This window comes from Oxyura jamaicensis, chromosome 1 (assembly GCF_011077185.1).
Source record: "Oxyura jamaicensis isolate SHBP4307 breed ruddy duck chromosome 1, BPBGC_Ojam_1.0, whole genome shotgun sequence".
Taxonomy (NCBI): domain Eukaryota; kingdom Metazoa; phylum Chordata; class Aves; order Anseriformes; family Anatidae; genus Oxyura; species Oxyura jamaicensis.
Genome location: NC_048893.1, coordinates 83,402,991 through 83,419,001, shown reverse-complemented (window position 1 = coordinate 83,419,001; position 16,011 = coordinate 83,402,991). Strand labels below are relative to the sequence as shown.

Sequence of the window (16,011 nt, the reverse complement as noted above, 5' to 3'; positions counted from 1 at the left end):
TTGTGCAGTATGATTGTCTTACGTTTTATACAGTCCATTTTAAGATGACTGAAACAACAACATCTCCTCAGGAAGAGCTTTTTACTAACATTAAAAAGCAGTTTTACTAACTCCTAAGTATTAGGTACTGTATCGCAGTGGCAGATTACACTATTTAGATAAAGCAGGTTGGCAGATTTTTAAGCTACATGGGAAAAAAAAACAGAAGGATTTATCCCCCCGGTTATAGTCATTCTTGAGGCTATTTACAGACCACAGTTTGTGTGTATTTTTTTTTTGAAAGAGTTCCAACACAATAGAATTCCACCTAAGTTAAATCTGTCAATGTTTGGTTTATTTTCAAGTATCTTTGTAAGTGAATACATAAAAGAGTGTATCTCTGCAGTGAAGCTCCATCTGTAAAATCAGGGCAACTTCAGCCACTGAAGAGCATCTCTGTAACATCTCCCGCCTTGCAGAATCCAAGTAAGGTTTCTCCTACCAGCTGGCTGTGAGGAGCACTAATAGCAAGGCTTTTCTCTGTCATTAGTGCATCTCTTCCTGCCTTTTATGGATACGAGTCCCAGCTGCTAACTTCACCAGCCTCTTCCTGCCTCAGTTGAGGACCTCAAAAGGAAAGCATGCCAGAGTGACAGGCTGGTAACATGGGCCACAAGGGATATGAAAGAAAGTAGAGAGAACAGAGGCACTACTGCAGGCCTCCTCAACACCTCTTCCCCAGTCATTTTTCATAGAATCATTCAGGTTGGAAAAGACCTCTAAGATCACCTAGTCCAACCTTTAACCTAGTGCTGACAAGTCCACTACTAAACCATGCTACTAAGTAAGTTCTACATCTACACATTTCTTGAAGAGCTCCAGGGACGTTGACTCAAGCACTTCTGTGGGCAGCCCATTCCAATGCCGCACAACCCTTTCAGTAAAGAAATTTCTCCTAACATCCTACCTAAACCTACCCTAGTGCAACTTGAAACCATCTCCCCTTGTCTTATCGCTTGGTACTTGGGAGAAGAGTCTGATCTTCACCTCGTTACAACCTCCTTTAAGGAAATTGTAAAGTACAATAAGGTCTCCCCTGAGCCTTCTTTTCTCCAAGCTAAACAAACAACACAGCTCCCTCAGCTACTCCTCATAAGACTTGTTCTCTAGACCCTTCACCAGCTTTGTTGCCCTTCTCTGGACACACTCCAACACCTTGATGTCCTTCTTGTAATGAGGTGCCGAAAACTGAACACATTATTCGAGGTGTGTCCTCACCAGAGCCAAATACAGAGGGACAGTCACTGCCCTAGACCTGCTGGCCACACTATTTTTGATACAAGCTAGGATGCTGTTGGCCTTCTTGACCACCTAAGCATACTGCTGGCTCATGTTCAGCTGGCTATCAACCAGCACCCCCAGGTCCCTTTCCACCTGGCAACTTTCCAGCCACTCTTCCCCCAAGCCTGTAACGCTGCATGGGGTTGTTGTGCCTCAAGTGCAGGACCCAGCACTTAGCCTTGGTGATCCTCATACAGTTGGCCTCGGCCCATGGATCCAGCCCTCTGCAGAGCCCTCCTCCATCACTTACATCACTGAGCAATACAACTCCGTGTACAGAAGATTGCACCCCACAAAAATTTAGACTAACTCTTGCAGTAGTAGTAGTTCGCCTTACCTGTCCAGTATATATGCCAGTCTCCATGTCCAAAACTCCGTCCTGAAGGGGTTGTGGGCCTCACTTACCTCTGCTGCCAGGTGATGTGGTATAGTTTAGCTTTCTAACTGGACTTCATCCCTTCTTTCCAGAGAAAAAGAACACACTGTATCATAAGGCTCATTCTGCTTTGCTCCTCTTGGGTGGTGTTATGGAAAGGCAGGAATGGTTCCTTATGCTTTTGGAATACTTAATCTGCAACACCTAAGAAAAAACAGATAGAAAAATTCAAGCCTACACCATTTCTCTCATCCCACACTCTTCCTGGCACTTCTAAAATAGCACATTTCAATTCAGACCTTACAGGCTTTTTATTAAAAAAAAACAAACAACAACCTCATTTCATTTTTTAGATTTTTTAAATCTTTCCCAGGCAGCTGATGGACTTTCCTCTCCTGCTACTGTCAACTCAGCAAGACCCCCTCAGCAAGAAAAAATGCCAGTTGTTCCTCTATTTAAAATAAGCCCTTTATTTATTTATTTATTTTTCCTCATGTGGTCATGTTCTCTCTCTCATTACACTAAATCATTCTTCCAAGTTGGTATCAGTCACACAATGCCAGTAAAATTCTCAAAGAGACAAACTGCAATATAATGTAATTTATTTTACTTCTCAACCATCACTTTCTGAGTCTTAAATTTACTGAGTTACCCTGATAAAGGTCACCACTGGCATAAATATCAGATGAAAAATTGTATATGTTGCCTTTTAATCCCTTTTTTTTTTATGGTTAACAGCACTCTTGCACCTCCTTAAATAATTCTTCTATCGTCTTAATGTCTTGACCTGTAAATTCATGTAGCTGATGCTCATTTTTCCAACTCGGTCAAGCGACAAGTAGGACATACAGTCATTTTCTCCATCAGTATCTCCTTACTGTTAGGTACTCCTCTAGTACCTTCTAAAATATCAGATAGATGATATAGACTTGCTCCCCCACCTTTTACAAAACATGGAAGTACGTATTATTCTGACTTACCTTCTTTTCCCTAGAAATTAGAAGGATAGTGTTCAGAAACAATTGAGAAATTGGATACAAATTTGACTTTTTTATATTTAGGTGGGTGATTCATAGAACTCTAAATCTCCAAAAGAATAATTAATTATTGTGTGGATATTTGTTTTGTTTTGGCAGAAGGAAGAGGAAATAGAACTGGCAGTGATCTGTCTGCAGAAGTTGCTCCGAGGAAGGGCTGTTCAGAACTTGGTATTTTGTGTCTCTTTGTTGATGTCTGTCTTTAGATGGTGGTGGGAATGACTGAAGGTGTGTTTGCAGTCTTTATTCCCCAGAACTGATCAAGGGTAATGAGGCTTATGCAGCATATCCTCCTGTATGTCCTCTGAAGTCCTTCAAGGCAGAAATTGCTGCTCTCTAGTCCCAATTTGTTACAGTTCCTACACATTTGTGAGTGTCTCCCTGTTCCTGCCATCCCCTACACTCAGATGTTTCATTAGATGCTTCATAGTAGAATTAATCAAATAGCAAATTCTAGACTAGATCTGGACTGTGAGTACATTTTGCCTCAATTATGCCTTATGCTTATTAATTAAGATCCCAGGCATATAAACCTTCTCACATGCCAGCAGGACAGCTTGTATTTCACACCATCTTCACAGTTACCTGTGATGGTGAGCTGATCATTCTTGGGTGAGGAGCAGTTGACACACACCACCACGATTTCCAGCAAGTGCAGGACACATTGTTTTGCTTCCAGAAGAGTAGAAAGGTGCCTAGGTAAAAATTAACTGAGTAGCTGTGCCTTTTGGGTTTTACATTAAGCAAGCCTGTCACTTTTGATCAGACCAGTCCAGAGGGTTGGATTTTCATGCCTGCTGCTGCTTTCTGGCTCATTGATATTCTCTCTTGTACTAATTGTTTAATGTCTGTGAAGGATTCCCATGTGGGACCCTGACCTGAGGTTTAGTAAACAATGTAATACCGTGAAAGTGGCTTGAGGTGGAGCTTAGGCTTCCCAAGACGTCTTCAGTTCTGCGGTGATCTGTAAGAAGGATGCTCGAGTCCATTACAAGGCTGCTGACTTCCACAAGGTTTTCGAGAGTCATGAAATGTCCCATCATTTTTAGGAATCCCCTTCCAGCTGCTGCTGGATCAAAAATGTCAAACTCCATCATGAGAATGTTGTGAATGGGGGAATGAAAAGAACATGTCAGGCAAGGGGTGGGCCACATAACCTGTAATAGGGACAACAGCAGTTTAAACAACCTCCCTACCAACTTATTGCTTTGAACTGTTGCTGGACTCCCTCAGAACAAAGGTCAGATACCATTAGATGTTGAAACAGGAGATGTCTAATTTAAGTCTGAGGAAAAGGGGCAGTGCTCACACTGGGAAGGTTTCACACTGAGGTTTGTATAACAGGATATCCGTAAGAATATTGCCCTGATCTCTTGACATTGGTTTTGCTGTTCTGCATCCCAGCAGTCTGAATTCTGGGTGAGTCCAAACAGAACAACAACAAAAATCTTTTGTGATAGTGTAGCAGGGCATCATCTATACCCCACGGCAGAAAGTCACAGCTTTCATCTTCCATGCAGCAAGGCTAAGCAAGCTTTACCTCACAGCTGTAAGTGCAGGTTTTGGGAACAGCTGGCCCTGCAGCCTGGAGGCTGAGAGGCGACCCCATGGCTCTCTGCAACTCCCCAAGGAAGGGAAGCACAGAGGAGGTGCCGGCCTCTGCTCCTGTCACCGATGATGGGATGCATGGGAAGGGCACAACGCTGCACCAGGGCAGGGTCAGACTGGACGGTAGGGAAAATTTCTTTGCCATGAGGGTGGTCAAACACTGGAGCAGGCTTCCTGGAGAGGTGGTTGATACCCCATCGGGGCGGTCAGGGTTCAAGAGGCACTTGGATAATGCCCTCAGTAATATGCTTTAACTTCTGGTTAGCCCTGAAGTGGTCAGGCAGTTGGACTTATCTTTGTAGGTCTCTCCCACTGACGTATTCTATTGTATTCCTGGAGAAAAAGGGTGTGCTCTGCTGGCAAAACGTGCTGTATATTCTCCATTTAATATGTCTGGTTGCTTAACTTTATTTAAAAGATGTTTGAAGAGAAGGAGAAGCGGATGGAACTGATCCAAGAGCTGCGCACCACTCACGCACTCCAGGAAGATGGACAGCTGCTTCTGAAAGCAGAGGAGCAAATGATACGGGCCTTACAGCAGCAGCGTGACTTGCAAATGCACGAGGTTGGCATATAAAATGGGGAGGCTGATTTCCCTCACTCCTCTAATGGGGTGCTCTTTGCTTGCAGCAGCACCAGTGCTCTCACATTTAACTCCTTTATGTTTTTTGTTATCCACAGTACAGAAAGCACTCCAAGTAACTCAAATACTTTGCTTGCACAGACCAAACATTGAACACCCGAAGGGCTAAAAATGTTTCTGAGATTCCCCAGAGCCTGCAGAGCAGCTCTGAGCAGATTGAGGCACCCTGACCACAGCTGCTGCCCAGGCTGTACTTGTTTATTTATATTTACAGGGCTCTGAACAAACTGCACCGTCAGATGAACCTCAGTTTACCCACATTTCAGTCTGTTTGTTGCTGTGACCTGACATTGCAGTACATGCTTGTCACTTGCACCTGTCAGATGTTTTACTGGATGTGTGTTTCTGCTGCATCATTTCCCTGTTCTTTTTCTACCTTGGCACCCCTTCAGGCTCTTCCTCAGGCATAAAGCATCACAGAACAAACCAATGTTGATTTAGTTTGTAAGTCTGGTAGGAACAGAGACTTCTAGGACCTTAGTAATGGTGTTATAGTGGTGTACTTGCCACTATTCTGGAATGCAGGGAAATTCTGGACCCCATCCTCTACCCAGAATCTTGTGAGAGTTGGGGACACAAATTCTTATCCTGTTTCCTTGGAGGGCAATGGATTTCCAGAGCAAAAGGAATCAAATGGCAGGTGCTGTTCTGGAATGCATCATAAAGAAATTTTGTTCGGACTTGAATGCATCTCAGGTATACGGTATCTCCCACATTTCTGCAGGTTTACATATTGTTTTTACCACTCTTCTGGTGCTTCACTGACCAGCTGTGAGGCAATTCTGCAGGTTGTATATTATGATAACAGCATCTACTAGCCACTGGCCTGGCAGAGATGATGTCAAATTACTGCTTCCTGCTGGGTGGACAGCAACAAAATTTCTCCATAGATCTCGGTAAAAATGGATTGGGTTGAGTGTGTTTTGCTGTTTATCATTTCTAGATGTTCCCTCACACACAGGGAGCCCAAGTGTAGAATGCAAGAATACAGAATTAGTCTGCTGAGAAAATAAGAAAAAAAAATAAATCCTTAGGTATTAGGAACTTGAAATTGCTCCCTCCCTTCTGGAAACACAGGTAAGAGTGAAGGAGAGGGCAGTTCAGACATCATAAGGCCATTCACAGAGAAGGGGAGAGAGCAAATGGTAAAGATGCTGACCTCTGATCTCAGAATTTCCTTCTGGGAGAGCCACTACCCCCCTCTGCTGGTATCTACCTCCTCTGTTCTCGCTTTTTTTTTTTTTTTTTTTTTTTTTTTTTTTTAAGGCTCAAATCTAAATATTTTGAACTTTAAGACTCTGGAATGAATGTGCAGCAGTTTTCTATGTGTGCGCCTATTTTAGAGTCACTGATGTTTCACAATTCTTTAGTTCTTGTTGGTCACAGGTTTTTCAGTTTTTTTGACATTTCTAATTTTAAAAAGGGGCATTTTTCAAGAAATATTTTCTGCGGAAGGAAGACTACAATTCCAGATAGAATAGGCAAAGATGAATGTTGCTAAGCTGAAGTATAGCAAAATCCTAAGACAGGATTGTTCCTGGGTTGTTTTCCTCCATTTCACACAGGTTTTAGATACAGCACCTTAAGCAATAAAGAGAAAGAAGCACATTAGTTCCTTGGTACCTCAAAGAGAAAGAAGCACATTAGTTCCTTGGTATCTCTCCGTGTGAGGGGCTGCAGTGACTGCATTGCTGTCCTCCATCATAAGCACCATGGGCTAAGCACTGTCACTTCTAGGTGCATGCAATGCTGACGATCCCACTTCTTTTTTGAAACATTGATTGAGCAAATGGCACAACAGTATAAGAAAGCTGATTTGTTTCTGTTTGTCAGGGATATTTCACCTCTGTTTTTCACCTCTTGCTTTGAGTTCTATGCGCAAGTCTAGACTCTTATTGCCCTTTTATTCCAACAGAGGCACAGCATCCCAGACAGCTCCAGAGATAACGAACGTACCATAGATCCTGTCATTTACTGAAGTGCAGTCACACATACCAAACCCATAAAACATGATGTGCTTGGAGTAAGGTGTGAATGGCACAGCAATGCCAAACACCTGGAGTCCGGTCTCAGTTCTGTCTCAGACTTGCTGCTTTTCCATTACCTGGAGTTTTGAGTTCTCGTTTGCACCTGCAAAGTCAATATAATTACTGTTGCTTTGAATTTTGTAGCATCTAGTACTTAACTTGTACGGTTTTAGGTAATAACTCAATACCTAAATCAGCAGGGTCTCTCGATCCCTGTGTTACCTCAGCAAGTTGTATCACTTTGGTTGCATCATGAATGTCCAACCAAAAATGTACCATTTCACTGAGGTGGCTTTGAACTGTAACAAACATCTTGAATCTTCAAAATAGCATAAAAATGTGGCTGTACTCAAAATTGTGCAGTTTTCTAAACTTTTACTCGAGCTCCCTAGTCATAAGAATTGAGGCTTTACTTTCCAGATGTTAGAAGCTCTCTTTGCCACTTGTGATCCTATTTGTCTGTTCTGGTCTAGCTAAGCTTAGCACAGGAGGATGAAGGATTTGCGGTTGAAATCATTTCATTGTCACTTTTGTACCTCCCCTTTCTTGGTCTGGGAAGTGGAACAGTTTCCCAGTAACAAAAAGATGGCCTCAGTGACTATTCTGATTCTATCCACAGACAAAAAAAAGCTGCTCATCATAGCTGGAATACAGTTCATCTAGTGTTTTATCTCCTCCCACTCACTCAAGAGAGGCAGCTGCTTGTCCCCGTGCAACAGGATCAGGCCTATCCCCACACTGGCCAATTTTTGGCCCCTTTATGCCAGCAGAGCCTGTGTGCAGGAACATTACATTATGCAGAATCCAAGCCTGTGCATGTAAAACAAGAATGCAAAACTCCCTACGGTTGGTGTGAGGGGATGTTGCAGAGCTGTTTCACATGCCTGTGGCAGTCCTGGGACTCGGAGAAACATTCCTGAGGTTTGTAACACAATTCTTTGCATTTTTTTTGAAGCTGTCATCAACGGAAAGCCGCTTGGCCCAGGAAGAAGGAAGGGCACTGGGAAACCTGTTTGATTTCCTGTCCAAAGAGCTGTTGAGGCTGCAGGAAGAGCGGAAGATCCACGCTTTTGTCATGCTGGCTGAGAGGCAGAGGCGGATGCGGGAGGCGGAAGAGAGCGGACGCCGTCAGGTGGAAGAGAGACGTCGGCAGGAGGAAGATGAGATTTTCAGACAGGCAAGAAAAGGAGACTGGTGGGACTGCGGGCAGCCTGTGGGAACTGCCTGCTGCTTGTGGGAAGGTCTGGATGGAAGGGAAGTGCTTCAGCTGTCACTGATGCACCTAACTCATCTTTAGGGTTAGTGTTTTGTCACAGCTTGGCCTGTCCAGCAGAGCTGTTTGGTGCTCTCCCAGGAGAGGTGCCTTTAAACAAGATTTTGGGAAGATTTCGCCCTGCAGAAGTGGACTGCAATAACAATGGGTACCATAAGATGAATTGCTTTGAAGCAATGATAATGGATAACATAACTGTGAAGTCCAGAAATTAGTCCTGAGATTACCCCATTCCGTAACTGCTGAATAGTCCTGTGCCTATTCCCCAGCTCCTGGCTGCATAAAGCCTATTTCTCCCAGTTGAAAAGAATGAGTGGGAGCCTAATTGACTAAACCAATAATTTTCAAACTTTGTGGGAGGAGGTTAATACCAGGAGAGTCTGAAATCACATTTATTTTTCTTTTAATTTTATCTTTCCCTCTTTTCTGTTTCTCTGAGTGGCAGTCAAGGTGGGTCAAAATGCAATAAGCTTAGGCCCTTAATAGTAGCAGAAGGAAAAGACCTATTTCTAGAATCTCTGCTCAACCTCCAGTGTAAGGAAACCAGTAATTTTACCTTGGTTTTATTCATGCTACTTTATCTGGCTTGATGAATGCTTTTTCCTCCAGCTTAAATGAAAGCTGATTAATTTACTGAAGCCAAGAATGACAATTGTTTTTTGGCAGCTGTTGTTCAGGAGGCCATGAGAACTGAAGAAGCAACTGCTATAGGATTCATAGAGTTAACCTGCTGCAGAAGAATTGTATATGCAGATAAGTTTTGTATCTCACACTGGTTCCTTCCTGAACTTGTTTCTGAGTATGTTCTCAGATAGAATAATTAGAGAAGAGGATTTCACACGAGCTGGTCTTCACAGAAAGCACCTCTGAAACCAAACCTCAGGCTGGTCTGCCTGAAATTGAGAGCGTCTGGTGAAAATCTGTTGTTCTTATTTCTCTGGAAATCTGGTTCCATCCTCTTAGCAGAGCAGTAGGCAGTAAGAATAACACTTTGGTGTTTTGTTCCAGGTGGTGAAGGTGCAGCAGAGCACTATTGACTCCTACTTGGAAGACATTATCCTGAGTACCATGGAGAACACAGCTGAAGAACAAGCCAGGGAAGAGATTCAGAGAATGGCCGTAGAAATCAATGACATTGCTTATGAAATGGAAAGTCGGTATGTTCTTAAAGGCACATTGGAGGCCACTTGTAGCAGTGTAGAACCTGCCTAACTGCCTGCATCTGTGGTTACATGTATGATTTAAGACATAGGAAGGGTAGAGCAATACTGTTCATGACCACCTCTTTAGTGTGACTGCTGTATGGGAACCACACCATTACTATCTGGTACACACATATAAATCCATCAGAGCCTTATTTCTATACAGCATGCGCCAGATTCCCTTTGCAAATCTCTTGTGGGATCTGTGAATCACCCTTTTTAGACTTCTCCATGCCAGTGTGATGCTGTGACTGAGCTTTAAGTGAATCTGGGAACTGCCTAAAGCAATACCCCATTCATACTGGTCTTTTCATTTATTTACAGTACTACAGAAAATCAGTCTGAAAGAGATGCTAAAGATACAGCTGTTCAGCAGTCTCATTCTGGGGTGGCTGTTCTTTAAGAAACTGCCAATTTCCATGGGGGTCAGTCATATTGATGGCTGCCTGACAAAGCGCTCTGGGTAGAGTAACTTGTTGAGAACACCACAGTCTTGTGTTTGGCTGGGGCATCAGCAGTGAATACTTTTTAGGACCTGCCAAACCTCCAATTCAGTTTCTATGCTCTTTTTTTGGAACTGAGCCATAAAAATCCCAATGACACAGTGACTCTCCTATGGTACAGCAGCTGTGTATTTTGTAACTAGATGAATACAACCAGAATGTTGAAATCCTTGGGGAGAATGAAGCGTAGATAATGCATGCAGCCCTTGGGCCAATTGGGAACCCACCAAACACTGGCATGGAAAAGAACATGGGGACCAGCCAAATGCAAAGTCACAAAAGGGAAGAATTTAGCAAACTCAGCAAAGGGCCAAAAACTAAATTGTGAAAGACCCAAATCCTTGGAGTTATGTGTGTGTCTAACTCAGTTTGTCATCTGTGAGAGCTGGGCTCCTAAATACCTTGGAGCATGAGGAGTCTAGGGTGATCTTATCCCCAGAAGTAATGCTTTCCCAATGCAGTATTGAACACATTGGCAGTGCAGAGGACAATAGTCACGCTGTCATCGCAGTGCACCGGTTTATAGGATAAACAGAGACTCAGCTGACAATTACTGCCATGACAATGCACTCACTTGAAAATAGTGAGAATATTTACAAGGGAGTTGGGTGTTTGCAGAGGTAATCTGGAAAGAAAATTATAAAATGCTAATAATACTCTATGCATCTGTTCTTTAGTCGAACTCACCTACAGTCAGAAGAAATTGTAGCAGAGCTGGTTTATGCTTTCCTGATCCCAGAGATTGAGAAAACTTCTATCAGAGAAAAAGGTAAGGAGTCCAGTTTTATGCTGTTCTTCAACTGCTTCACCCTCCTCACTTTAGCTTGCTGAAAGGAAAAAAATGCAGTGCCGAGGGTTAGTTATCTCAGTTCTCTGAGGTACTTCTTTTGCACTCTGCAGTTAGAAATTTAAGCCCTCTGATCCTTTTTCAACAATTTCTCATGGGCTTTAGTCTTTTAAAATGATGGCCTGAATTCAGATCTGATGCAATTTGGTGTAACTGCAACAATAAAAGTACGTGTTGAAAAAAATCCATTGTACCTCCAAAAACAAACTGAAAAACGTCTGTAAGTAGCATGGTTGTGAATTGTCTATAATATGGCAATTTGTAAAATTTGTAGAATACTTTACGAAGCAGATTACTTAAATATATTCCATCTGTGAAAGGAAGATTACATGCTTTCCCATGCTTTTTCCCCCAGTTGGTTGAGAACTAGAATCAAAAATAAGGTTTTAGGGTTGACTGTAGTGTTACCAAGCTTTAAGGAAATAATTTTGCAATTTTAAAGGATATTTCTGTTTAGTCAAAATGGAATAATACTTGCCAAAATAGAGAGGGGAAGGCACTGGAAACCCATGTATTACATCAAGGATCATGAATGGATGGCTGTTTTTAACTCAGAGGCTTCCTCTGACCAGCATACTCAGAAGGCTGAGACTAAACCAGTCAGAGTGGATTTAACTTACCAATAGCAGTTGTATCACTGCAGAGTCTGAAGTGGTCCTTGCCTTATTATACGTCTCTGACTTGAGAACAAAGGCACTCACTTTATTGCTTTTTCTTTTCTTTCTTTATTTTTTAATGAAAATACACATCAAGCAAACGCATTTTGCCATCTATGAATTGTACAAACCTCTTTCTTCCTGCTTTGTGTATTTATCACAACAACAGTATCTGTCCAGCAGCTGGCAATTCTGTGTAAGCTTAAATCAGCTCTTTTCTGCTCAGCCTTGCTTCTGCAAGCCTACCAACGCAGGATGATGTCATTTTAGTCAATGAAGCCTGCAGCTCAGGTACTAACACACACAGGTTAGCCTGCCTGAGAAAGGAGAGCAGGCCACCCAGAGATGGCTTATGATTCTGGACATAAAGAGCTACCATCAAGGAAGGGAATACATACTGTGCTTAAATGCAACAGCAGCTGACGGACAAAGCACCTCATAAGTGTTCCCAAGCTGCAGAGGAAAAAAAATGTTCAAAATATGAGACAGCTGGAGTGGATCAGCCTGGAAAGGAGAGCTAGAAACAAGCAAAATTAAAATGGAGTCTAAAAGAAGAGCAAGAGCAATAGGTGATAAAAGTACAAGAGCTCCTTCAAATGTGTTCAGGTGAAATTTGCCACAGTATTCTTGTGACAGAAGCCATCACAAGAGCTAGCTGAATTATACCAAATGTATTCTCTGATGAACAGGCCCTGCCATAAATCTCCTGCACAGTGAGACCTTTGGAGGAGCAGAATCAGTAACTATTCCGTACAAATCCAAAGGGAATATTAAAAAAGACTGTCATTAGATCTCATGAGCACATCAGTGTATTGCATTTCTGTGGCAGCTTTTAAAGCTTTCCCTGTAGTGAGCCAGATTATTCATCATGAAACTGTGTGTTTTATCAAGCTGGCACATTCTTGAGCGCACACCTTCCTTGGAACTAGCAGGGAGTGATCTGAGAGCACAGTTGTCTGGCCTGCCAGAGGAGCAAGTTTATTTGTGTAACAAAGATCCGAGGGCCTCCAAGTTCAGTCTTTGCCTACACTTCAGCTTTCCCGTAAGCATCTCTGTTTTGCTGTTACCTAGACTCTTCTCCTCTCCTTTCCCCTTTCTTTCTCCTGTTTCTATGCACAAAAGCAGGAATTACCCAATACTGGCTCATCCCAAGACACCTCTGCAGCTCACTTCTGAACCCTACCTCACTGGATGTCAAAGTGCTGATGTGAAAAAACTTGCTTTTAAAAGGACAAAACTCACCTGGCAGTTTGAGCCCTCTTTTTAGATGGAATTCACTGCAAATGGAGGAATGGACTGCAGCAATACCAGGAGAGTATTCCCAATATAGTTCATGCCGTATGTGCACACACATCTGAAGCCAAAATGCCTCGGATAGAGGAAGCTCTCCTGGGACTTGAGAGCTGGCTGGTGAAGGTCGGCTTATCGAATGCAAGTTAGATTCAGTTGTATTCATTGTCAACTAAATAGACCTGGAAGATGGATAAACATAAACAGGCTGGGTTAGAAACATTGAGCAACTGGCCAGCAAGTGTGGGCTCTGAACAGTCGCAGTGAGAGCATGCAGGACACCAGTGGCTGAGTGTCCTCAAAGTACAGCTGAGCCGTACAATGCAAACAGGCCAAAACAAGGAAGTCTTGGGCTTTTTGGGAAGCGGCATGATGACAACCACAGAGCTCATGCCTGCAACATTCCCCACGTCCTCCTACAAGTACACGGTATTTCAATCCCCCTGATTATTTATCAGCAGCTCAGGTCTGGAAAGAGGGAACAACAAAAGTAAAGAGAAATGAAGAGAATTGTAGGGTCAATGATTTAGCTTGGGTAATCATTTCCCAAGAGGAGGGCTGGAAATATATACAAATTAGATTGGTTGAAAAACATAAAACGCAGTAAAGAACAATCCTACAGTAGCAAAAGGGAGATGGTAAGGCAGGTGGCTTAATGAATCTGTACTGTCTCCAGGTCTCACTTTAACTCCTTATCAGTGCAGGCATAATCATAACATAGGAGAGAGCAGATTTCAGCTGTAGTCTTCTAGAAACCTGCTGCAATTAACAGATACTGAAAGAAGTTAATTTAAAGCCTGATAACCTGAGCAGTTATGCCCTAAACTGGGAAGGGAAACGCACAGTGCTTTACACTGGGGGGGGGGGGGAGCTCATCTTCAAAGCGAAATGCAAAGTTGGTTGCTGCTATTAGGTGGCAGTAGAACGCTTTCAGCCAAAGTTAGCAGGGCGTGATTTTTTCCTGAAATAGGCTTTTCCGTAGCTGCAGAAAGGCTAAGAGCTACCCCTCCCATCTCCCCTACAGAGAACGCTTTGCAGTACATTTCCAAGTAAAAGCCTTACCTCTTCTTATGCACAGTGAGGCAGTCCCAGAGAAAGCACATCTATGCTGCTCATCAGATTATCCACAGAAGCATAGAAGAGTTATTGGCTGATCCAGCACTACATCAGGAGACGTCTGCCAGCAGGATAGAGGGAGATCCTCCAGCTGGGACAGGTGGTGGTCTGAGCCCTTCTGATGGGTCAGACAAGGATGGCCCAGCCTCCTAGAGACACGTGAGCAAGGTGAGCCTCCCTTCCCTTCTGTGACCTGAGCTAAGAGCATGGTGGAAGAGAGGGAAGCACATTATATTTGCTTTTTTTTACAGGGCATCCAGAATGCAAAAGCACCTCTCTCCCCTTTAGTCTGTCCCTCCTGCTGCCCACCAGCAATATTGTCCTGGAACCACGCTCTGTACATTTCAGTGTGGCAGCCCCAGTCCAAGCCCAGCCCCCCAACTAGCTCTGGACCTCATAAGCTAATTTTCCTCTTCTAATTATTAAGAGAAGCTTGAGTGAGAGACCAGTGTTAGCACTCCTTGTTTGTCTTCCTGCCACAGGCCAACAGAGATCTGCACCCGAGCTTTTGATGGTATTTCCTTTTATCAATAACATTGAATGAAAAAATATTCCAGCAGTGGGAAATTTTGCGTTGAGACCGTACCAGGAGTCTTTTCTCAAGCCTGTCCCACTGATTTCCTTAGTGGAGTACAGCAAAGAGCGGATTGCTGTGTGAGCACCACTATTAATAAGCGTTGTAGTTGAATGAAAACTGTCCTTGACAAGCTACTAATGGGGGTCAGGTCTTGCATCATCTTCTCACATAGCTCGTCCTCACACAAAGAAAAGGTGCTCTTGCCCTCAGTGGAGTGGTTCCTGCCAACCTGGCAGCGTCTGTCACTAATAACTAAAGCTAGGTGACAGCAGAATGACACTGGGGCCGGTGTACCTTGGGTGACGGACCCATTAGCCAGTGCTTATGGCTTTTTCAAAGATTTTGCTCTTTGGGCTGACCTCTTTTTGCTTTTTCTTATCCCGAAGGAGAACAATTCTGGAAAGAATCTTATTTCTTAGAACAGCATTAGTCACTCTGGCTTTCCGTCTCCAGGGGGCTATGCAGAGAGGATGCTGGCTTTGCCTTGTTTGCAAGCACGGGGGTGCTCCAGCTCAGGATGTCAGAAACCAGCAGGCTGCAGACAAGCGCAGTGCATCTGATCAGAGAGCTGTCAGGGACTTGCTCAGCTCTCAAGCACTCACCTGTCAAAATTCCTCAGGTCTGTGGGTTTAGCCTCTCAAAGGTACATTTACGCCAATACCAACATCAAATGCACCAGTTTTTGGAGGGGCAGGCATCGCCACAACTAAACACCCCGAATGCTTACTCACTGATGCTCCAGCTACAACTCATGCAATAAATAGCAGTGTTAGCTCTCAGTGCTAACGTGATAATGGGCTGATATCTGTGCAATTCCATCATTTCTCTGAAACTGATAGCCCCTGCTTTGCGCTGGGTCTGTAAAGCTTCGGGTGTAGTCCAGCTAGCTAATTCTGAACATAGCCCTGGTCCTTCAAAAAACACAAGCCAGCAGCTGCTCAAAAATTCAGGCTCACTTAGGGCATTCTGGGGAAAAAAATGTGCATCACATTTGTTTCGTGGACTAAGGGAGTAAGGGTCAGATAGAAGGAAAAACCAGTCTGAATACCCCTGTATTCCACTGAGCTGTAAATGAGAACTGGGGAGAGGAAACAGAGCGGCGCCGTGAAAACATTGCTGGGCTCCTGGTCACTGAACCAGGGGCACTGGATGCCCGGTGGGGGCAGGCAGCCTCTGTAAACGTTGCAAAATCCAGCAGGAGTCAGAGATGGGAGGTGACTTTTGGTTAGGATTCTGTGAGGATGAGCCCGGTAGGTTTGGGGGATTTGGGAAAATGCCTCCGGCATACCTAGCTAGTCGCTAGAAGTGGAGGTAGCAAACGCAGAAACATAAAAAGAAACTCTCCACAGCGTGGGAGGAGAAGCTGTGTAGGGTACTGGCTCTTTTGCCTCAGGCCACCTTGGACAAATTTAGCCTGGTTGAAAGAGAGGGGATAACATGAATCACAAGATCCAGTGTAATAAGAGAGACATGGAAAACTTGATGCAGCAAAAGAGTAGAACAGGAAGACCAATCCAGTGAAGCATTTATTGTATT

The 16,011-nt window shown here is 43.6% G+C and overlaps 1 protein-coding gene and 1 long non-coding RNA gene across 3 annotated transcripts in view; one reads left to right on the top strand and one right to left on the bottom strand.

Moving 5' to 3' along the window:
* The window catches only part of CFAP91 (cilia and flagella associated protein 91), a 32,864-nt gene extending 17,553 nt beyond the window's left edge, over window positions 1-15,311 (top strand). Inside the window, exons 12-19 of one of the 2 annotated variants that reach the window (XR_004747361.1) lie at window positions 2,833-2,904; window positions 4,760-4,906; window positions 7,967-8,188; window positions 9,293-9,441; window positions 10,667-10,758; window positions 13,861-14,066; window positions 14,150-14,412; window positions 14,929-15,311. Coding sequence is in view for 1 of the 2 variants with exons in the window: in XM_035314768.1 (XP_035170659.1) it covers window positions 2,833-2,904; window positions 4,760-4,906; window positions 7,967-8,188; window positions 9,293-9,441; window positions 10,667-10,758; window positions 13,861-14,051 (873 nt within the window). In the remaining variant the exon portion in view is untranslated. Of the gene's footprint in view, window positions 1-2,832; window positions 2,905-4,759; window positions 4,907-7,966; window positions 8,189-9,292; window positions 9,442-10,666; window positions 10,759-13,860; window positions 14,067-14,149; window positions 14,575-14,928 lie in introns of those variants that run through there. The other variant, XM_035314768.1, reaches the window with a different exon arrangement.
* LOC118160231 lies at window positions 1,664-4,616 on the bottom strand. Its single transcript, XR_004747368.1, has 3 exons — window positions 3,886-4,616; window positions 3,275-3,796; window positions 1,664-1,900 (listed from the first exon to the last, which is right to left on the bottom strand). It is a non-coding gene; the product is annotated as an uncharacterized LOC118160231 (long non-coding RNA).
* Window positions 15,312-16,011: the final 700 nt, after the last annotated feature.